Source organism: Sardina pilchardus, chromosome 7 (assembly GCF_963854185.1).
Source record: "Sardina pilchardus chromosome 7, fSarPil1.1, whole genome shotgun sequence".
NCBI lineage: Eukaryota > Metazoa > Chordata > Actinopteri > Clupeiformes > Clupeidae > Sardina > Sardina pilchardus.
Window position 1 is genome coordinate 22,328,457 of NC_085000.1, and position 24,293 is coordinate 22,352,749.

At 42.3% G+C, this 24,293-nt stretch overlaps 2 protein-coding genes across 3 annotated transcripts in view; both read left to right on the forward strand.

The window, feature by feature from the left end:
• The first annotated feature begins 8,660 nt into the window (after positions 1-8,660).
• On the forward strand, positions 8,661-12,932 carry LOC134088083 (uncharacterized). The gene is made up of 2 exons (XM_062542013.1): positions 8,661-9,270; positions 12,847-12,932. Exons 1-2 carry the CDS (start codon positions 8,661-8,663, stop codon positions 12,930-12,932), a joined length of 696 nt encoding a protein of 231 aa, XP_062397997.1.
• Positions 12,933-13,772: 840 nt separating this feature from the next.
• Positions 13,773-24,293, forward strand: part of b4galnt1a (beta-1,4-N-acetyl-galactosaminyl transferase 1a) — a 28,126-nt gene continuing 17,605 nt past the window's right edge. Inside the window, exons 1-7 of one of the 2 annotated variants that reach the window (XM_062541313.1) lie at positions 13,773-13,915; positions 14,854-14,970; positions 15,445-15,760; positions 19,321-19,497; positions 20,413-20,519; positions 21,779-21,816; positions 21,923-22,103. In XM_062541313.1, coding sequence (XP_062397297.1) covers positions 15,549-15,760; positions 19,321-19,497; positions 20,413-20,519; positions 21,779-21,816; positions 21,923-22,103 — 715 coding nt within the window. In that variant the 5' untranslated portion in view covers positions 13,773-13,915; positions 14,854-14,970; positions 15,445-15,548. The remainder of the gene's footprint in view (positions 13,916-14,853; positions 14,971-15,444; positions 15,761-19,320; positions 19,498-20,412; positions 20,520-21,778; positions 21,817-21,922; positions 22,104-24,293) is intronic. The other variant, XM_062541312.1, reaches the window with a different exon arrangement.

A 24,293-nucleotide genomic window follows, 5' to 3' on the forward strand; every position in this document is an offset into this window, starting at 1 on the left:
TGTAACATGTAAGAAAACCTGTGTTGAATGGATAGTTCATCAGTTATTCAGAATTGTGATATTTGATTGGCTGTTAGTTTTAGTATAAAAGTATAGAACCCCGCGAAATAGTCAGAAGCTGCTGGACTTTAGAGCAACACAGTCTTTTGACCTACACACTACACACTACATGAAACTACACGAGACTACACTAGATTACGCAGAGCAATAGTGAATTTAAGAAAAGTGAATATTCTAAGTTTATGTATGCTGTATGATTTGAAATATGCAAGTAAACAGACAAACGAAGAATTTTGGATTGAAGACCTTTATTTTCTGGTGTTTGTGTCGAGTAGCCTACAAAATAACTTTGAAGTCCTAAGCTAGTGAGTCAGCTTGCTGCACTTACATTAAAGTCAAAAGACTAGGCTACTAGTTAAACGACGTCTCGACATAGCCAAATTATCGAGCAAAGTGAGAGGATTGCTCGACGAAGCGGAAAGACGAGCCGTGTGAGAAGATTGCCAACTGAGGAAGCTAACTACTGGAGAGGTCGGCGAGCCATTCGACTGGGCTAAGCGGAAGAAATCTGCTAGCAAAGAAAACTGGACCAAGACGGCCGAAAACGACGTCGCAGTTCACAAATACTGAATGAAAGACAGAAGTAGTCCAACTGGAGTGTGTCGTCGGCTGAATGAAGCTTTCCATGGAACAGGTCTGATGTTGTTTTCTTGACTCTATTAGCCTCGTGGAGATGCTAACGTTAAAGGGATAATCCGGAGTGAAATGCACTTTAGATCAATTTTTCGGACTATTGGGAGTACATACGTTGAGTTGACACCAAAATCATGTCATTCGGATGTATTTTGAGAAAGTTCGAGCTCACCGTTTTTAGCCAAAACTCGTTAGCCTGGAGGTGACTCGGGCATGTCATTTCGCCGCTACAAAACGCTATTTTTATACCTCTTCTACTGTTCCAAACAACACTACACTTACGTGGTAGTGAGTAGAGGGTCCCTAAAGCCAAACCGAAGTATCCCCACGTCTTTATGTGGTCGGATAGAGAGTCCAGAATGAATTTAATCGAGTCAGTACCTTTCCGGAAATGTCGCTGTTGCAGCTAGCAACGTTTTCACAACACTTTACTAACATTTCCGGAAAGGTACGGACTCGATTAAATTCATTCTGGACTCTCTATCCGACCACATAAAGACGTGCGGATACTTCGGTTTGGCTTTAGGGAACCTCTACTCACTACCACGTAAGTGTAGTGTTGTTTGGAACAGTAGAAGAGGTATAAAAATAGCGTTTTGTAGCGGCGAAAGGACACGCCCCGGTCACTTCCAGGCTAACGAGTTTTGGCTAAAAACGGTGAGCGCGAACTTTCTCAAAATACATCCGAATGACATGATTTTGGTGTCAACTCAACGTATGTACTCCCAATAGTCCGAAAAATTGATCTAAAGTGCATTTCACTCCGGATTATCCCTTTAACCTTCGTGTAAACGTGAAGTAAGTTACATACTGGATAAACGGTTCTGAAAGTCATAGAGCTTTATTTCAAGAAATCCTGCACAACCAGTAACTCTTATCACAAGTGTTTGTGGATGTTTAAGAAGAGTAGAAGCTGTGGATAATTCGAGGAATTGTGACAGTTTGTGTGTGAAGATTTGTGAGTGATATGACATGGCAGAGAAAAGCGTAGCCACGTGTGTTGACCACAAGAGGGCACCGAAGCCCACAGAGAAGGCTGTAGAGGAGAAACTACAAAGGCTAAAAGGCGAACGCAAAGGAAAGTTGGCACAATTAACCAAACAGAAGAATGACTTAGTCAAATTGAAGGAAAACGAACTCAATGTTAATTTCATTAAAGATGAAGCATTGCTAATGTTTGAAAGATACTTAGGACAGTATGAACGGATTAATGAAGAATTGTGTGAGTTAATAGATGAAGATGATATCAAAGCGGATCAAGATGCTTATGAAAACTGGCATTCAGAATTTAAAATGTTCTTGGAAGAAACAAACAATTGGATTGCAGATGTTTTAAAAGATAAGGATGGATGATGGTATTAAACCACATGACGGTGTATCCAAAGCTAACTCTGTGGCAAGCCGTACTTCCAGTACTAGTTCTGCAATGCTGAGACTTCGAGCTGAACGTGAAGCGCTGTTAGCAAGAACTGCAGCAATGAAAAAGAGAGAAGCAATAGAACAGGAAGAAATTCGACTGAGAATTAAAAAAGAACAATTGGTGCTTGAAACCGAGCTTGCTGCTTCAGATGCCAAATTAAAGGTTTATGAAAAATTTGAAGATGCTCAGGAATCTATTGATGGTTTGTTGGAGCCACCCTCAAGACCCAGATATGAGCCCCTGGCATGTAGACAAGAAAAACTCAATTATGAGCGTCATGGAGCTGGTAAGCCATCTCTTACCTTCAATTCAAGGCTAGCCACTCAATTGGGTGCTTCACAAAGACTACAGTCATCGTCAAGTTCAAGTTCAAGTTCAAGTTCAAGTTTATTATAGCCATTTCAACAGTATGAAAATACAATTGATAGGAATGTGTTTTGGTATGCTCACATATAAGACACATAATGACAACACAATAACACAGGGGTAACAACACTTAATATACAGAAAAAGTGCAACAAAGTGCAAGGATCACAGAAAGCAGCAGTTCAGTACAGTTGTACAAGTGCAAAGAGAGGTAGCCTGGTATGTAATCCATAAGTGCTTAGTGCATGTTCAGGTGGCGAATAGCTTGTGGATAGGTACTATCCCTGAAGCGTGATGTTTTGCATGTGATGCTCCTGAACCTTCTCCCTGATGGTAGGGGTGTGAATAGATGGTGTGCTGGGTGGGAGAGGTCAGAGATGATGTTTTTGGCTTTCCTGGAGATTCTGGTGATGTAATGTGAGGCTATGGTAGGCAGACTACAGCCAATGATTTTTGAGGCCCTGCGCACCACCCTCTCAAGCCGTTGTTTGTCCTGGCTGGTGGCACTACCATACCAGACCAAGATGGCGAAGGAGAGTACACTCTCAATGGTAGCCCGATAGAAGTGGATCATGCCTGCTTGACTGACCCCAAACTTCTTCAGCTGACGGAGGAAGTATAGTCTCTGATGGGCTTTGGAAATGATGAGACTGGTGTTCGGGTTCCATGATAGGGACTGATGGATAGTGGTGCCTAGAAAACGGAAGGAGGGTACCCGCTCCACTACCTGGCCATTAATGGAGATGGGAAGGTGCTGGTCTGTCTTTTTCCTGAAGTCAACTATGAGTTCTTTGGTTTTTGTTGTATTGAGGATGAGATTATTGTCTGCACACCACTGCACCAACTTTTCTACCTCATCCCGATAGGAAGACTCCTCCCCATCACGTATGAGGCCTATAACGGTGGTGTCGTCCGCAAACTTAAGCAGTTTAACAGATGCAGAAGTTGATATACAGTTGTTTGTGTACAGAGAGAATAGCAGGGGTGATAAGACACATCCTTGTGGGGCACCAGTGTTCAGAACCCTGGGTGAAGACACATTGTTCTGGATCTTAACACACTGTGTCCTGCAGGACAGAAAGTTCAGTAACCACTGACAGAGTGAAGGATTTGCTCCCATGGACAGGAGAGAATTGTACAATGTGACAGGCAGGATGGTATTGAAAGCTGAACTAAAATCAATGAACAGTACACGGGCATAGGTGGACTTAGAATCAAGATGTTGCAGAATGAAATGTGTGCAGAGTGAGACTGCATCGTCCACTCCCCTATTTGCCCTGTAGGCAAATTGGTGAGGGTCTAGCGTGATATGTGACAGGTACCTACAGACTAGACGTTCAAAGATTTTCATTACAACAGAAGTGAGTGCAACAGGCCTATAATCATTGAGACAGGTAATGTTAGTTTTTTTGGGCACTGGGATGATCAGAGCTGATTTAAAGCATGCAGGTACCATTGTACTGTTAAGGGACCAGTTGAAGATGAAAGTGAGAATAGGAGCAAGCTCGTCTGCACAGTTCTTAAGTGTAGCTGGTGTCACGCCATCAGGCCCAGCAGCTTTGTTGGTGTTCTGTTGCCGCAGTAGTCTACGAACATCATGCTCCGTGATGGAAGGGGGGGAATGTCCCACCCCGAGAGGGTGAGGGAGAGTGCTCGCCTGGGCACTGTTCTCAAAGCGGCAAAAAAAGTCATTAAGCCGCTCTGGCAGGGAGGGGTCACAGTCAAGGATATGTTGTTTAGTCTTGTAGTCGGTGATCGCCTGTAGGCCCTGCCACACACCCTTGATGTTGTGATCTTGAAGTTTGCCTTCAAGTTTGACTCTGTAGTTGGATTTTGCTGTGTCTATTGCCTTCTGGAGTTTGTATTTGAGAAGTTTGTATTGCTCTTTGGGTTTGATGCTGGCAGCAGCACGCTTGTTTGCTCAAGGTTTGATGCTGGCAGCAGCACGCCGCGTCTTAACCGTCATGATCGCACTGATTCTTCTACAGATAGCCTGCATGAAGTGCTACAACGTCAAAATGAAGTCACTGAGATGCTCATTAAACAACAGAGTTTGTCTCGACTGCCTCAAAGAGACATAACCACGTTTACAGGAGATCCTCTGACTTACAGATCTTTCATAAGGGCATTCGAGCACGCTATCGACAGTAAGACAGACAGTCATCAAGATCGACTATATTACCTCGAACAGTTCACGAGTGGAGAGCCTCTTGATCTCATTCGGAGCTGTGAGCACATGAGACCAGACAGAGCTTACAAAGAAGCCAGAATTCTGCTTGATCGTCACTATGGAGATGAACTGACCATCGCTACAGCTTACATCAAGAAAGCTATGGAATGGCCTCAGATAAGGCCAGAAGACAGAAAAGGATTGAATGCCTTTGCCTTGTTCCTGATTGGATGTTGTAATACAGTGAATGATGTGGACTACATGGACGAAATGAACAATCCTACCAACATGAAGTCCATCTTGTCCAAGCTACCATTCAAAATCAAAGAAAGATGGAGAACTTATGCTTATGACATTCAAGAAAGAAGAAGAAAAAGAGCCAGGTTTCCTGATCTAGTGGAGTTTGTGTACCGCCAAGCGAAGGTTGCCAACGACCCCCTGTTTGGAGATATCCTGGATTCCACTTCAGGTAATCAGAACAATCCAAAGAGACAACCTAACAACAGAAAAGGTGAGTCAAAAAGAAGTAGCTTTGCTGTGAATGTATCTGCTGCTGAAGATAACAGTTCCAGTAAAAGCCAACCTGAGAAGAAACATTCTGCAGTCAAGTCAGCTAGTGTCTTCCAAAGTCCCTGTCTTTACTGCAAGAAGAACCATGCACTGAATGTGTGCAACAAGATTCGAGAACAGCCTCTGAAAGAAAGAATTCAGTTCTTGAAAACGAATGGCCTTTGTTTTGGGTGTCTGACAGCAGGTCATATGTCCAAGGACTGTAAGAAAAGGGCCTCTTGCCCAGATTGCTCACTCAAGCACCCAGCTATTTTGCATGTTGTTAAGGAAGATGTTTCATCAAAGAATGACAGTGCAGATGACAGCTCACAAAGCGCCAGTGAAGTCACAAGCGCTCTCGTGTCTGCTGGGTGTAGAAGAGATGACCATACTGGGGCCAGGAACGGCGAGTGTGTTCTTCCCATCGTACCTGTGCAGATAAAGCACAAGAAAGGCACAAAGATAATCAAGACCTATGCTTTCCTGGATCAAGGAAGCACAGCGACTTTCTGTACTGAAGACTTGGCAAAGAAGTTGAATATGCGAGGCAGAAAGACAGAGTTCCTACTTCGCACTATAGCACAAGAACAGAAAGTGAAAAGCTATGTACTTACCGATCTGGAGGTGAGTGGCTTAGAAGAGCAAGATTATATCCAGCTGCCCAATGTGTATACACAGCCAGATATACCTGCAAAGAAGGCCAACATTTCACAGAAGGAAGATTTGGTGAAGTGGTCTTACCTGAGTCGAGTTCACCTCCCAAAACTTGAAGCAGAAGTTGGTCTCCTCATTGGTGTCGACGCGTACAAAGCCATGGAGCCATGGGAGATCATCAGTAGCAAGAATGATGGACCGTACGCCGTGAGGACAGCCCTTGGTTGGGTCATCAATGGGCCAATCAGCAGAGAGAAGGAATCAGAGGACAAAACACAAAGTTTCCTTGTCAATCGTATTTCTGTGATGAACATTGAGGACATGCTGATGAAACACTACAACGCAGACTTCCCAGAAAGACGATGTGACGACAGACAAGAACAGTCTCACCAGGACAAGCAGTTCATGCACACGGTGACATCATCAGCACAGCTCGTGGATGGTCACTTCTGCATCAAGCTGCCTTTGAAAGATGACATGGTGAAGATGCCATGCAACCGTGGTATTGCTGAACAGAGGCTTAACTCTTTGAAGAAGAAGTTCAGTAGGAATGCAGACTTCTTTCAAGAGTATAAGGCTTTTATGGGCAACATACTGGAGAAGGGCTACGCAGCAAGGGTTCCAGAAGAAGAGTTGAGTCGCAGTGACGGAAGAGTGTGGTTCATCCCGCACCACGGGGTGTATCATCCGAAAAAGCGTAAGCTCAGAGTCGTCTTTGACTGTGCGGCAACTTATCAAGGTGTGTCGCTAAATGATCAGTTGTTGCAAGGGCCTGACCTAACTAACACACTCATCGGGGTGTTGTTGAGATTCAGACAGGAGCCTGTTGCCATAATGGCAGATATCGAGTCCATGTTCTATCAGGTGTGGATTCCAGACACGGACAAAGATATGCTGCGCTTTCTCTGGTGGCCAGGTGGCAATCTGAATGTGGATGCAGAAGAGTACAGAATGTGTGTGCATTTGTTCGGTGCTGCATCATCCCCTAGTTGTGCGTCATATGCACTGAGAAGAACAGCAGAAGATGCAGCATCAAAGAGCACCACAGAAGCCACACAGACAGTCCTCAAGAACTTCTATGTGGACGACTGTTTGAAGTCAGTAGACACAGAAGCCAAAGCCGTCGCTCTTGTGAGGGAGCTGATGTCGTTGTGTGCCAGGGGTGGTTTTCGTTTGACCAAGTGGGTTAGCAACAGCAGAGTCCTGCTAGCCTCCATTCCTGAGCCTGAACGAGCGGCTGAAGTCAAAGATCTCGATCTGGAGCATGATGAGTTGCCAGTGGAACGGGCATTAGGAGTGCAATGGTGCACAAGCTCTGACTGCTTCAGATTCAAGATACACCTGCCGGACAAGCCATGCACAAGAAGAGGCATTTTGTCTGTTGTCAGTTCGGTGTATGACCCAATGGGTTTTTTGGCGCCACTTCTCCTACCCGTCAAGCTCATTTTAAGAGATCTCTGCCAGGAGAAGAAAGGTTGGGATGAAGAGATTCACGAAAAGCCATGTCGGACGTGGATGAAGTGGCTGACAGACTTAGACAAGCTCTCAGAACTCAGTCTGAACCGATGTTTCAAACCCCCTGCATTTGGGCCCACAAAGGTTGCTCAAATTCACAATTTCTCAGACGCCAGCCAAGATGGATATGGTGTTGTGTCGTATCTCTTGCTGACAAATGACCAGGGTGAGAAACATGTATCATTCTTAATGGGAAAGTCCAGAGTCGCTCCGCTAAAGCAGATCACGATTCCGAGAATGGAGCTGACAGCAGCGACCGTTGCAGTCAAGATCGATCGGATGTTGAAAGAGGAACTTGAAGTTCCTCTGATGGAGTCAGTCTTCTGGACCGATAGTACAACGGTACTAAAGTACATTGAAAACGATGCCCTTCGTTTCAAGACGTTTGTGGCAAACCGTGTCTCTTTCATTAGAGAAGCGACAACATTTTCTCAGTGGAAGTACGTCAACACCTCACTAAACCCAGCGGATCAGGCTTCAAGAGGGTTGAAAATCAAGACCTTCATGGAAAGTAAGAGCTGGTTTCAAGGCCCGAGTTTCCTGCGGAAAGAAGTTGAATGGCCAAAACAACCTGAACAGTGTTCTTACCTGACTGAAGATGATGTTGAGGTGAAGATGTCTGCTGCAGTGTCATGCACAACCCCAAACGAGTGCACAGATCCATTGAACCAGCTCGTTGAGTATTACTCCAGTTGGCATAAGCTGAAAAAGGCAACAGCCTGGATTTTGCACTTGAGAGGGACGTTGAGACATCTGAGCAGGAAGAGAAAAGAGTTTGAGCAGAGTATACAGCAGAATGAGAATGATCCAGAGAAACGCAGATCCATAGTTGAACAACAAATGGTGATGTGCAAGAAAAACCTGGAAAAAAGAATACTTACTGTGGAAGATCTATCCAGAGCTGAAATGGAACTGGTTAAATACAGTCAGAGACAAGCTTACACGGTGGAGATCCAAGCCCTGCAGTCTGGAGGCTCCCGTGTGAAAAAGAACAGTTCTATCTTCAGACTAGATCCATACTTGCAAGATGATGTGTTGAGAGTAGGAGGACGTCTGAACAGATCGGCGATGCCTGAGGAGGCCAAGCATCCTGCCATTCTGCATAAACAACAAAGGATAGCCCACCTCATTCTCCAACACATCCATCAGGAGTCTGGACATGGTGGTAGGAACCATGTCTTAGCCATATTACGACAACGGTATTGGATACCAAGAGCCAATGTAGCAGCAAGAAAAGTGATTTCAGAGTGCAACCTCTGCAGAAGACTGCATGCAAAGGCAGGAGAGCAGAAAATGGCGGATCTGCCGCAAGACCGCCTGCTCCCCGACAAACCACCCTTCACCAACACGGGTGTGGACTATTTCGGGCCTTTCGAGGTCAGAAGAGGACGTGCAAAGGTCAAGCGTTATGGTGTGCTCTTCACCTGTTTAACTGTCAGGGCAGTGCATATAGAGGTAGCCCATTCGCTTGACACCGATTCATGCATTAATGCCATAAGGCGTTTTCAAGCCAGAAGAGGCCAAGTGTCAATCATCCGTTCCGACAATGGCACGAATTTTGTCGGCGCTGAACGAGAGCTGCGTGAGGCATTAGCAAAGCTGGATCAGTCTCGTATCAACGAAGTCATGACGAGAAAGGGTGTGCAATGGATTTTCAACCCGCCTGCTGCATCCCATCACGGCGGCATCTGGGAACGTCAAATCCGCGCAGTGAGGAAAGTGCTGAGCTCTGTTGTGAAGCAACAGGTCTTAGAAGACGAAGGACTGCATACTCTCCTATGTGAAGTTGAGAGCATCATCAATGGGAGACCCTTAACCACGAACACAGATCACCCCAATGACCTCGAGCCGCTGACACCAAATCACCTGCTCGCATTGAAAACACAGCCTAGTTTTCCACCTGGTGTGTTCACTAAGAATGATGTCTACGCTCGCCGGCGTTGGAGACAAATACAGTATATGGTGGATCTGTTCTGGAGAAGATGGACTCACGAATACCTACCACTTCTGCAAGAACGGCAGAAATGGCTCGGCTTAAAGGGAAGTTTCAAGGTTGGAGACGTCGTCCTCATTGCAGATCCGCTCCTGCCAAGAAACTCCTGGATGTTAGGCAGAATCGTGAGGGTGATGCCGGATTCCAAAGGTGTTGTCCGAAGTGCTGAAGTTCGGACGAAGACCAGCACCATTCAAAGACCCATAACTAAACTTTGTTTATTGCAGGGAGAAGACTGAAGATAGAAGAGAAAGATTTGAATAGACTTGAAATACTTACCAGAGTGGATTGAATAATGAATAGAATCGCCTGTAAAATGTGAAAAATTATCAGTTAGAACAGTTGTGAAAAGTATTTAGTTGTTAATACTTACCTGTTAATGTTTACCTTTAAATACTTACCTGTGAAGAGAAGAAGATTCTTGCTGAAGAGAATAGAGATGTTAATTAGGAGTGTAAATGGCTCCAGTTTAAGTTTAAGTTGATAATTGATATGCTAAGGCCTAGTCAATTAGGGGCCGGGATATGTTGAAGCCATTTCTACTATTTTATTATTATGTAATTATTATGTGATAATATTTTTTGATTTTACTGTGTAACATGTAAGAAAACCTGTGTTGAATGGATAGTTCATTAGTTATTCAGAATTGTGATATTTGATTGGCTGTTAGTTTTAGTATAAAAGTATAGAACCCCGCGAAACAGTCAGAAGCTGCTGGACTTTAGAGCAACACAGTCTTTTGACCTACACACTACACACTACATGAAACTACACGAGACTACACTAGATTACGCAGAGCAATAGTGAATTTAAGAAAAGTGAATATTCTAAGTTTATGTATGCTGTATGATTTGAAATATACAAGTAAACAGACAAACGAAGAATTTTGGATTGAAGACCTTTATTTTCTGGTGTTTGTGTCGAGTACAAAATAACTTTGAAGTCCTAAGCTAGTGAGTCAGCTTGCTGCACTTACAGGGAACCAAAAGCTAACGTTAGTGAAAGTTAGCAGAACGTTAATTGTTTGCTGGGAGGCAAGTGGTTTATCAAATCACATGCGAGGATGTTTTACAAGGACCCGCCTTCAGAAATACATCTCCTATCGAGAAGTCCCAGATCCTTGTGTGAAGCAGACAGCGAACTACAGGATCTGGCGAAAGTCAGGTTACATCTCAGCAGGACTACCCCAAACTATGGAGAGAGCAGAACTGGACAGAAGACACAAGGCAGTATAGTTTATATGTTAGGATTAGTATGAGCCAAAATTAGTTCAAATCATTGTAAAATGGTATGTTATTGTTCCACTTTGAAGTGGAGTGGAGTGGGTCTCCGTCCATGTCCTGCACGAGCCACTGTTTGAGGTGGTTATCAGTTTAAAAGTGGATGTGTGTGTGTGTGTGTGTGTGTGTGTGTGTGTGTGTGTGTGTGTGTGTGTGTGTGTGTGTGTGTGTGTGTGTGTGTGTGTGTGTGTGTGTGTGTGTGTGTGTGTGTGTGTGTGTGTGTGTGTGTGTGTGTGTGTGTGTGTAGCAGAATTTAATAAATAAATTGAGAAGGAAGGGGGTTAAAGTGCAGGTTGTGTAAGAGCTGTAAACTAGCAACCAGACCAAGAGATACCCTGTCTTTACAAAAATACTGAAGCTAAGCAGGTGTGGGCTTGGTTAGAACTTGGATGGTAGACCTCCTTGGAAAATACATTTCAGCTGGAAGTGGTGTTGGTGGGCAGCCAGTAGGTGGCACTCTTCCCTCTAGCTAAAAATGCTCAGGAGCTGCCGTTCTTCAGATGAGCCATTAACCCGAGGTCCTTACTCACTATCATCATTCAAAGATTATATGGCTCTTGCCGTAAAGAGTAGGGGGTTCTCTGGGGCCCTGGCTAAATTTCCAATCCGCTCCCCTTACCATCCCTCAGTGTAATTGGCCCATTCACCCCTCCCTCTCAAATATATCAAAAACATTTTTGTTACAAACTTGACCAAAAACTTGAGATATAAGCCAAATAACGAGCTGACTGATGGACTGTGGGTTAGTGGGTTTTGTAAAATAGATAGCTGATGGACAAATTGAGGTTAGAAAAAGCTGAGTCATAAATAGCTGATGGACAGAACGTTTCTTTCACCACAAACACTTGTGGCCACTTTTTAAACTGAACTACATTTCCCTTATTGTGCCAGAAATGCATGCATATTGCCTAATTACTATACACTGTACATGCCTGGTAACATGGGGGACAAACACAATAACATCCTGTAAGGTTGTTACTAGGTTGCAACTAGTCTTGCATCTTGACTTACCACCTAATTGTGCCTGTTGAGGTGTCCACGACCATACAACCTTGACAGTGACAAGAAGGAGACGGTCATTCCCAGCTGCACTCCCCCTCTGGACAATTGCTTTCATTGACACACTTCTACAGTGCTCTACCTTTTAAAGGTCACTATTTTTTGTCACTTTCTACTTTTTTTTTTCGCTCTGACTGCACTCCATCCTTTTCAATTTTCTTAGAATTGTTGTTAGAATTGCTTTACAAAAACGTAAAATGTTTACCATGTTTTTTTTTTAAGAATTGCTTTAAAAAGCTTAAATGTTTACCATGTTGTAAGTCACTTTGGTTAAAAAGCATCAGCCAAATGTAATGTAATGTAAAAGTTGCCCCCATATGGAATTATTTACAGGTACAAAAAAAACACATACACATAGAGTAAACATCTCCTTTCTATCCGCTAGCTGCCTGTCCTCTAAACTCACTGTTAAAAAACGTGGGCTCCACAAACGACAACAAAAACAAACTGGGGCAATGGCCTACTACACCATGAAACATATTAAGTGTTTCAGCCACTAGACAACGAGATATACGTTTAGGAGAGTTTAATTTAGAGCTGGATGTTGGAAATTGCCTAAGTAAGAGATATCACCGGGCGGGCCCCCCCTATTCTTATTGAGTAATGGTTCTGGCACATAATTGCTGCTGTGCTACACATTGGTGGTGGTTATAGTGAGGTGCTTTAGTCTTGAGAAAAGCACTATATAAATGTAATGTTGAGCGTTTCTTTTGAGTGATGGTTTGTATAATATAGTTTTGTTTTTGTTATAATTAGTCCATTGATTGAATTTGACATTGTTGTTTCATTTTTGCTATTCTATTTGCTAATGCTATTTTGCTATAAATGTAGCCTTACCATGCCATAGTTATTGTTATCATATGATTGATTGAATGACTTGTTGACTTGTTTAATCGCTATTCTCCTATATATTCATTGTTTATTTCTCATTAGGTTATTGCTTAAAATTATATTGTTTATTGATAATATTGCCATTCTCCCTTTTTTGTAATTGTTCATTGTTAAGCTCATTTTTATTGTTGTTTATTTGTATGTCGCTTTGGACAAAGGCGTCTGCTAAATAACCATAACCATAACCATAACCAATGTGTTGTTGCTGTAGGGCAAGTCCATGTAATGTAGTTTAACGAGTTTGATGTGTGTTAAGGATGTGGCTGCCTCGAGGTAACAAACATCACCTCCTCCAGGAGCTCCACAGTGTCCTCCTCCGAGATTACTGCGGTCAACTGGTGAGAAGGCCTGGCTCGAGCTAACAAACACCTCCTCAGTCTTTCTGTTTTTCTGCCCTGTGGGAACAGAGACATCTGCCTGACCTCAGTGCTTTAAACAGTCAATTGTCAGGGTGTGAAATGTCCTTAATTTATTCTGGGCCCTTGTTCTACTCTTTTCTTATATGCATCCTGTAGGGAGAGGTGCTCTGATGATACGTTCTGCAGAATGTGATTCTCTCTGTTGGGCACAAGCAGCAGTCACAGGCTGTACATTTTCCATGCCAGGTGATGATGCTACCTACACTCTCCACCGAGAGTAAAATGTAAAAGTACAGTAGCATAGGTAACAGAGATTAACATAACTGCATTATCCAAGCTGTGTGTGAGCCTACCTGCTCCATATTCTTTCAGGAAAGGATGTATTAGGCCTACCTCACATGTTTGACTATTACATGTTTCATGACATCATATGTTCATTTGGGGGTTCATGTTCATTATATGTTCAGCAGGGGGTCGGGGTGGACGGACAATTGTTTGGTAAGACAAATATCCCAATTGTGTGATGTTTTTCTTGTGTTTTGCTATTTGCATTTATGCATTTATCTTGAGGGATACATTCACTCAAAACATTCACTGTACAAAAGCAAGTGCTGATTTGAAAACACACATAGGCTACTATTGTATTCCCTAAAGATAAAATCTTTAACGATCATCAAATCGTTGAGGTAATCTATCCTTACCATGCAAAACATGCAGCAGGTATGACTCTCAAGGTTTTTAAACCTATCTGCAGTTCACAGACGAGCCCACTTGGGGCGTCGGCTACGTATGGACACAGGCAGATTCTTACGCCGAAAGAGGGGGTAGCCTGGTGAAGAACAAGACAGGGCGGCATTCTTGCCAGTGTCATTCTCCAATTACCTGCAACCGGATTTTTATTCCTTGCTTGAAACCATATGTTTGTCACTGCTCTGGAAAAAAGAGACGATGAAATAATTCAGCCTGGTAAGTGAAGGTTATCTTATGGCTTGAATGTGTTATTATGCGACATCTGGCTTTGCAAGGCAATCGGTGATTTTATTCAGTGCAATTTGGGTTTGGCTGACCCTGTGCTGCAATACGAAAATACGTGTAGAAATACAAATGGTGCCTCTAGACAGATAATGTGTTATTATTCACGTAGCTTGGGTGGCATCGTTAGATATTTATTCTTTTTTTGGTTAATTATCGACATATCCTTCCAGTAATGATAGCTCATCTTTGCCAAATATGGCCTTCCACATTACGCATCCCCTCTGCTTGTCGTGGAGCCCTATTAACAATTAGCCTGACATTAAGTAGCATATCTAAGCTATTTTGTTGAAACAATTAGTCTATTGCTTAGATTGGTTACAAAATATTACTCAAACCAGCTGTTGTAGTATTGAAGCTTATCGTCTCGATAATGCTGATAATGGTGTCTGATTCGTCTTAATATATTAAGGTAACTAAAGCCAGCATAAATGTCTGCTAACTACGTTGTATTTTAATTGTTTCTTTGACATGTATATATGTTTGCTGTCAATACTTAAATGTAGGCTTGCTCAGTGCTAGAATTGCTTCACTGAGTGCGTTTCACTGACTTTAGGTGTTAAAATATAGCGGTCAAGTTATGACCGTCATTGAATATTTGTCTTGCCGTTGATATGATGAGTTATGTGCACATCTGTAATTTTACAATATAGGCTACAGCTTAAAAGTATTTTATTATCATCACCATCATGCGCAGTTTTAACATTAGTCAACTAAAGGAAGCAAATAGCCTACGAGTTAGTGTGTTGAGTGTCAGTAAACCTCTTGCTGAAGGCTATGACACGTGCCATGAGAAAGTTATAAGAAGTCAAGTCTACTGAGTTTGAATTTGTAAGCGGTTGCTAATCACAACATTCATTTGTTTTACGCAGACCGACGGTTTAAATGACTACGTTTTCCAGTAAATGCTCTTGAACCCCTTGGGAATTCTGCGAAGATTCTAATGAGGAAGCGACTCAGTATCTGTGTAAATGAAAGCTCTTTCTGAGGTAGGTCTTACTTTTATTGAGGACGTTTGAGTAGAGATTCATAACGAGGCAGCTAGATAACAATTGAATTTTAATCTAGATAACAGGTAGGCCATAGTGCAGCCAGTCAGATGATTTTGAAAGTGTCTTGTGCATGAACTGGTGCTGTTGTCATTCTCATGTAGGACTATGCTGATTGTCTTTTTTTCTCTACATGAATTTCAATGGTTGAGGTATGACTTACTTTGGTCAAGGCTATCACCATTAAGCATCAATCAAGATCTCAAAGTGCCAGGGTCAGCTCAAAGCAGAAATGGAGCTTGCAAGAATTAAATTGGAGTATTCCCCAGAGTTTTCTGATTGGCCCATTAGTGAATCTATCAGGCCAAGCTCTTCTCATGTGAAATGTCTCAAGCATTGGTTCAATTCCCCTGGTAAGCTACAACTCTGTATCCACCAGGGAAGACCATATTGCTTCTCTTCTCTCCTCTCCAGGTGCCCGATCGTGGTCGTGGTCCACAGAGTTAGTTAGAGGCGCTCCTCTCCCCTCCTCTTGTTGCCCTCCTCCCACCACCCCACCCCCCAATCCCACCTCATCCATGTGGTCGCAGAAGAGGAAGGTGCTTATGGTCATGGTCACCCTGGGGCTGGTGGCAGCTCTGATCCGCTCCTGGACGCCGCGGCCGTACACGTCCGTGGACGTGAGGCCCAAGCAGGAGACCAAGATGGAGAAGTTGCTGGCGGACAGACTGGTCCTTTCAGAGCGCAAATACGATGACATCCCGTACCGCGTCAAGGAGAGTGTGTTGGGGTGAGTGCGATGACATGTGGCCCACCATAGGCCATATGCACAAAAGGCTTTTCCGGTATGTTCACGCGCTAAGTGTGTTGTAACCACATCCTCTGTTCAATTCTACTCCTTACATCTTCACTCCGGCTGAATATCCTGTTGCCCAATAATAACAGCTTTAACAAATGCATAAATACTTCTTTGACGTAACATGCTGATTCCCTACTGCCACACCCAATCGAGTCTGTGTAGACACTATACTTAACAGTAGCAGCAGGTTCAAACACCTACAGGATGACACCACCGGAAACAGTGCACAGTGAGCCTTTTGTGCATGTAGTGTCTGTAACCAACAAGAGCACAGATAATGTCAGCCTTCTTCTGGTTTCCAAGAGGTAATAATCTCATTGGATAGTAATAGGCGATGACTCAAATGTAGAACAAGTGTTGATCTTGGCTTTCTAATGGACAAGCCCAATTCCAAAAAGCACAAGCAATGCAAACAAACAGAACAGAACAGGTTTGAAGAAGGCTTTATATTGAAGCCCACATTTAAACCTGATGGAGTGAATGAGGATTGCCTGTCTTTAAAAAAAAAAAACATGTCCCGTTGTGCCTTTTTTCATGCTACCTTTCTACAATTTGAATTCTAATCTAAAAAAGTTTTCAGCACCTGGTCCCAGGTCCAGGCAGGCATACTGTTTAGAGTCCCATACAAGAATGTGTGTGTGTGTGTGTGTGTGTGTGTGTGTGTGTGTGTGTGTGTGTGTGTGACAAAACTACACAGGGTATTTATTTACTTTTAATTACTAACTTTTTTATTACCTAATTATTAACAGAAAACATGCTGCCCTGAATGTCATAAATGAGGTGAACAACTTCAAAATCGGAACAAAAGCATGCACCACTACACACTACATTATATAATATAGTAATTTTCTTGTAAACCAGAATAATAACCAATGTGACCACAATGATCGATATGTCCCTGCTGTCGTTTACATGACAATATGCAATCAGAATGAATTTCAAGATGATGCTTAAGAAATATCTCACAAAGTGAGAACTGCATTCTTTTCATTGAATGTTCTTTAGTTATTATAGGGCATTGGCATCATCAGTCCAGCTTATTGTATTACAGTATGTTCTGGATAACATGAGCGGATAAGATAATGTAGGTCTTTTCTCAGATAGAACGGTTTTATATGGGGAGTGAGAGGTCCTTTTGGAAACCCAAAATGAAAAATAGGTTAATTGAGAAATGCTGTGGGTCATGGTAGACTACTAGAATATACAGTGCCCCCCTGCAATTATTACCAACCCTGGGAGAGATGAGTAAAAAGTGTTGTAAGAATTTCACCTTTCTGTGAATTGGCTTTTCCACTCACTTTAAAACAAGGAATTATTTTTAAAACATTTTTAAGAAAAATCACAAATGGCACCATAGAAAAAAAAATCTCATCTTGAAATCACCAAGTCTCCAAAAATAATCAAACTTATGCAACAGTTAGGGCTGGGAACATCTCAGGACATAGTCAGACTCAGACTCTTCATCTCTACTAATCACTCTAACGTGTTGAGCCCAATTCACACCAAAGATTCCCGACGAGACTGAGTTGCAGTGGTGTGAATTAGAAGTTGCACGTAGTTGCAAGTCGTCGCAAGCCGTCGCAGATCATTCAACACGTTGAATCGCAGTCGCAAGGTTTTAGAACGTCGCGGCTCGTCTCTTCTCGTCGGGAAGAGTTAGATTAATTCCAAACGAGAGAGTGAAGGATGAACAAGAAAAGTTGAACAATAGAAAACACACTTTGATGTGTGTTGGTAATGGAACTGTTTTATGAAAACAGTGTGGCACTTGTGATCGTGCGGTTGTAAAGGATATACCCGCAGCTGTGGTTACCTGTGGGTTCCAAAAAAATATTGGAAGTTTGTGATGTTGCACTATTCATATTGTTGTAGCAGAAGTAATGGTGTGTGTGACCCAGACATGAACAGAGTTGTTGTAGTTTTCTGAAGATTTGATGGACAGTGATGAGATAGATAGTTGTACAAACAGAGCTGATTGCAGATGTGATTTGTCTACCATAATGACGGAAACAATAATAATACAGCAATAGATCGCTGTTTACACACTAAAAAGATTTTATATATTATTATTATAACACAAAGCATCGCCTTAGGCTACACATATTTCAGATTACATTAATGAATGCATCACAAAAAGGAATATAATTTCAGTGCAGTGTGTCAATTGTGTCAAACAATAGAATGTTGGATGGATTAAATTAATTGAAAAACATTACATCAGCTTAAACAAATATATGAAGTAGGAAGTAAACGTACATTTCACAGATGCCCATGCAATTACTTTACAAAAAATTGGTAGACAAAATGATCTTGCCACCATACAGACATTCAAACAAACCCGCACCTGTGCAAGAAGTGGGCTAACATTTGAATAGAAGGCCTAGATTGGAAGTGCTTTACCGTGCAGGTGGAACTCCAACACCAATGAGTAATGCCCACCTGGGTGATGCATGCCAGCCATACAACAGCTACAGGTCTGGTCGAGCTATTTATTCATTTTTTATTGGACGAGAGGCATTCTATGAGTCATCACGAGTGGGGATATCTCAGGACAACGGCACTCAAGACTTTTTACTGCTAGTAATCACTGCGCACATTGCACTGAATTGCCTACACGAATGTTCCATTCATTCATAGCGAGAGAGCAACGATTTCATAACATCACCTTGGATTGAGACAAAGGCAAAGTATATGGCTGACAGATAGCTCTTTAATAAGCTGAAACCTATTTTTTGGTCACAAAACCTGGGTTTTTAGATTTAATAGTGATTGTTTCTCGTTAAGTATTACAAAATATAAGGGAACAATTGCTGAACTTATTTGAACTACTGCTGTGTTAGAGTTTGCTCCGCCATGTTGGATAAGCAATGTAGGCTACGCCTCGAGTGGCAACAGTAAATGAAAAGGCTAAAGATTAGAACCATTTTTGTGGGCGATGGATGAACGAACACAAATCTAAATAAAGTACCAAAGGCCGAATTACAGGTGTGGCGATAACCTTTCCCAACCCCACTTACCCAACTAACCCCACTTGTGTCCTATTGCTTAATCAAGTGCCAGAATACTCAAGGTTGCTCATTGTTTTCAATGTGAAACTAACTTAGTTCACTAAGAGGCCACTGTAGATGCGACTCGATTTTAATTCAGGGTACCTTGAGTTGCAGAGAATATCTGGTCTTGCTGCTGAGTTTGAGCATTTGAGTAAAACCAGAAAATGATGACCAAACTAAAATGACAAACTACTGTATATGTCATGTCCATTCATGAAGCTATCATAAACATTGTATTGGTCTTGCAGACCCAAGTTTGCACCTGTAACTTTTCATCTGCCCCTCACAGCGCAACTAGTTTGAGACTAATCTAACACTTAATTGCACAATACATCCTGAGAATGGATGCATTTCTTCAATGCTTTGCATTTGTGAAACTACAGTACCCACATCTTCTCTCAGCTGTAAGGCTTGAAACTTGTCTCTTTTTCCCTCTCCCAGTCTCCTGGCCCATAACGGCTGTGTGTGTGAGGGGGAGACGAGGAGCATCAACCTGCCCTACGCCAATCTGCTGTTTCCTCGCGTGTCAGCGCAGAACCTTCACACGGTGTTCAAGGAGTCGGAGCTGGATGAGGTGAAACGCCGTCGGGCTCAGGAATACAACAGTTTCCAGAAGAGGTGAGCCAAACGCTTGCCCTGTGCCCAGTCTTGCCATGGGACTTCAGTGGCACCAGTGTCTGCTCTAGCTACTTTGATCAGTGTACAAAATGTGCCATTTTAAGCTAATGACATATCAAATTGTGTTACCTGTATCATGCTGTGTACAAACACTGACAACAACCAACTAACAAATATACATTTCTGCACCTGTGTGATATGCGGATATACAATACGTATACACTACTCTTGCTCACTACTGACAATTTCATAATTTAGCTTTGTCTTTCTTGATCAGGGGTGCGTTTTTAGCAAGTGTCGTAGGCCAACTTGCATCGCAATCTTGGTAGTTCGCACCATCGTTCTTGGATTTGGTGTTTCTATTTCTACAACATTGAAATCCGTATTTCTCCCATCTCAAGGCAAACTGAGGGAATGATGCACAACCATTCAAAAACTTCACTGGTTTTCTAAAGATACAAAGCTTAATGCTAATCGATGAAGTGTCCCTTTAAATTAGAAATATGTCGATGCAGACAGGCTGTGGCAGAGAATTTCTAGGGAGAATTTCTGGTTTAGCACCGCCGTTGCCAACTCTTCTAGAAACGCACCCCAGGTCCAGTAATACAGGTGAATTTCACCTGAGGAAGGTCCATGACCGAAACGTTGTGAATACTAAATAAATGTTTGCATGCGTAATGGACAGTGTGCAGGATTCTCTTTTTCAAGTATAACTGGGTAACCTATTCTGACGCACCTGTCCCCACAAAAGAGGTGTGCAATAGCGTTTTGTAAACTAACTTGGTAACAGGAAAGTGCTGTAGAAAAAAATCATATAAAATCATTAAAATCATTAAAATCGTAAAATCATATAAATCACATAAATTGTTATTATTATTGTTAGGTTTATGGTATGATTGCTCTTTCCTTATGTAGGTCCCAGACTGCTGCAGACCTGCTTATTGTTGCTGAAGCAAATAGCCCCCTGCAGTATCCCACCCAAGGTGTAGAAGTCCGGCCCCTCAAGACCATCCTGATACCTGGTGAGGGCAGGGCATACCCTTCAGGATTGTAGTGTAACATGATGAGTATGTAAGGTGCCTTGTATCAGTTAGTCCTTGTTTAATGGAGGGGAAGACAGAGAGAAGGGGCCTCAGAAGTGGAGCAGCAGTCAGTGGAACACAAATGGAAGGAAGCTTGAACTACTCGTACTACTTGTACCGTGGGTGTACGGTTGCATGGGAACCATGGGCACTTGAACATTTGAAATGGCTTTTGAAAAAAAAAAAAAAAACATTCAATAGCAATTTCTGCAAAGCAAAAATTTGTGTTTAAGCTATGATTAAACAGCTTATATGTGTTTAAGCTATGCACAGTGTTGAAGGTATGGTACAAAACGTTTAGGTATTGAGGCTTTGGTCTAAGCATTTGTTTTTAGTGTGTAAGCAATGGGAAAAACTTAAATAAAGAGATACGTCTTTGCCTTTGTGTAGTGGAATTGGTGAGAATTGAAGTATTCTATAGTTTGTTTTCCCTTAAACTAAGCATTAACATGAAGCACATTTTGGATGGATTGAAACACATTCCTTTCAGACAGCTGGCTACTCAGCTACCCCGGGGGATATAGTGATGAGTCCCTACTAAAGCTGAGACCAGACTTAGACTTGTACTCTGTGTGATATACCTTCATCAAAGGAATGCAGAGGGGTTTCCCTGAAGCTTGTGTCCTGTGAAAGTGGCTGAACTTACTCTGTACATTCCTTTCACAAATGTAAATGGCCACATTTCCCAGATTCGTTAAAGTAGAGTTCAGACCAAAGATTCCCGACGAGACGAGACGAGCCGCGACGTTCTAAAGCCTTGCGACTGCGACTCAACGTGTTTAATGCTCTGCGACGGCTTGCAACTACGTGCAACTTCTAATTCACACCGCTGCAACTCAGTCTCGTCGCGTCGGGAATCTTTGGTGTGAATTGGGCTTAAGAAGTGCTAAGAACTTCTTAGGAGTGCTCTAAGAACACTCCTAAGAAGTTCTTAGCACTTAAGAGCTTCTTAACAAATCTGGGTAACATGGACATTGTAAGTTCGTTGGTTGGGGTTGAATACTGGGTCTGCTTCTCACTCCCAAGTGATAGAGAGAATCACAAAGAAAGTGGGTGGGAACATGTTTGGTATCGTGGCTTACAAAGTCCTTTTTTGAGCTTAGATGCTGCTGTTTTCAACAGATAGAAACATTCTGTTTAATATTGATTGGCTGACTGTATCTGGAATAATATGTGCATATGATTTGTGTTAATTGAAGGGCTGGCCCTCATACAGAAGACCAGAGAACGCTATTCAGTAAGTCATACAATTGCCCACTACTAGTGACAGTAACATTCTTTCCCATTAGATAAGAATGTTGCATGAATTATTTCACTTGTTAACAACCTTTGTTGCGCGGCAGGTGAATTTTACAGCAACAATGGGCACGTTTGATATTGCTGCATTTGTGGATGAGGTCGCCATCAAAGGGGAGGGGGAGATGCAGATGACTTTGTCCAGCCGATATCTCTCCGCCTTGAACAGACAGCTCCAGTTCGTCACCTACACCAACACCCTGTTTCACCCCAACACCGCAGATACAGGTGAGTACGGATACCAGCACACACACCTTATCGAGCTCTCTCAATAGCAAACACCGCACCTGTGCTAACTGTTTGAACTAAAACCTCAAAATAAAAATGTCAACACTTCATTTCTTCTGATGAAATGCTCATGATATGTTATTGATATTTTTCTGTAACAGAATTTTATCCATTCTAATCTTTTATTCTTATTTAATCTCAGTGAGGTTAGAGCTGGCCTGTCATATCAGTTTTATATAACGCTGGGGTCATTGAAAGGCTTCAACAGAATATGCTACTGAAAAATAGCTCAATGTTTTTACTTAGCTCTCTATTAAAGACTATAAGCGTTGAAGCCATTTCAGTCATGTTGAATTCAGTAGTTACTAGTAATGGACTCTTTGTGACAAGGCTGTATGATAAACCCCATAAAGTCTTAAAAGCATGTGGAGTCATTTAAATGTTCCATGAAGAATGCTTGAAGAGCACAGCATTTGTAGAACGGCAGTAAATCATATTCTAGCACATCTGTGGTCCTCATATGTTTCTGCTTAAGATACTGTATCATATAAGAGGCCAGAACCACTCTAGATTGTAAACATTTTTCAATTTCATTTTAATTTTACTTATAGAGCGCCAAAACATTGCACGTCTCATGGCGCTTTACAAAGTGTTAAACATTCAAAGAGAGCCCATGAGTAACAGGGGCAAGGAAAAACTCCCTAGAATTGGAGATACATATAGGAAGAAACCTCAGACAGATCCACGACTCAAGGGCCCACCCCATCTGCCTAGGTACAGTTACAGTATAGTTAGAGTATAGTCATTTGTAGTATTAGAAGGTTCAAACAGTCCAGTATAAGGAATAAACAGTCCATTAGTAATCCATTAGTAAATTCGGAGGGTAATGGGTCGTTAGGATGCGTGGGCCAGAGATCAATATGGCACCAGTCCAGCACCATTCTGGCTCATAGAATCTCTATGGTGACCTCAGTTGGTGCAACCGGCCCCACGCAGGGCCTTTTTTTATGGTCAAAGTCCGTCCCTGGTTTCGATACAGTCCTACTTTATTGTCATTCATGATTGTTCACCCTATCTGTTCAAGCACATAACTTCCTCTCTTCAGTTCTGGTAGATCTAAGGCCTAAGCCTGCAGAAGCGAATATGGGGTTTTCGTCGTATTATTGCACTCCCGAAGTGACCTACAGTATAGCGCTGACCTGGTCTCTATCTGTAGTGATCCGTGTGCACTCGTGTGCAGACAGGGTCTTAACTGTGAGGCAGGTCTCAGTTGTTCCATTGATTTCCATTTGCAATACAACTAATGAATCCGAGGATGCTTGTGCAAAAGGGATAGCGAGTCCCTTCACCCCCACACTTGGTACTGGATATACTTGGTGGGGGTGGGTGGTGGCAGTTGGGCATATATCTGGGCCTATACTAAGGATGGTGTTCAGTAAAGTAATAAAATAATACAAAGTTCAGCAGAGTGTTTACCCATGTGAGGAGAGGGAATGATACACTGGTATACAAGTGTGGCATTTTGATGACATTTGACATTTGATTTTGGTTGTGTTCAGAGAAAAAGTAAAAGATCACCGCTCATCCGTGAGAGGTGCAGGAGTTAGAATAGACTTGTAATTTTTAAGAAGAATTTGCACACTTCAAGTCTTTGTGCAAAAATGTTTTGCTTTACTGAGTGCAAGCTTTCGGTCGTGAGACCTTCATCAGGCAGAGTGACAGGTTGTGTTTCATAAAGGAAATCACTTCCTGTTAGTTGTTTGTGGTAGAGAAATTGTGGTAGATTGGGAGTGGTCTCAAAAAGTAACTGTGAGTGGTCTCAAAAAGTAACTGAGAATTAGTGTATGGATTTGCAGATTTGGTATGGGGTTGTGGTGATTGAGTGACGTGTGTCAAATATTGTGTGATGTGCAAAGATTTTGTGTGTTCAAAGTTAAAGAAAAAACTATAGAGGGGCAGTTTATCAGATTCCAGTGAGTGTATGTATATTTATGTTTTATTCCTATCTTATTTCCTACTTCCCAAGAACCAGAGAACCACAATGTCTGTTTCCTGAATGCTGAATCATTATTTTGTAATGCTGACCAAAAAGGTCCTCTTCCTTCTGGTTGGTATCGGATGGTAGTATTGACCTCAGGGATATTTTTTTATATTTTCAGTCCCAAACATTGGCAGTTTCTGCATTTTGTC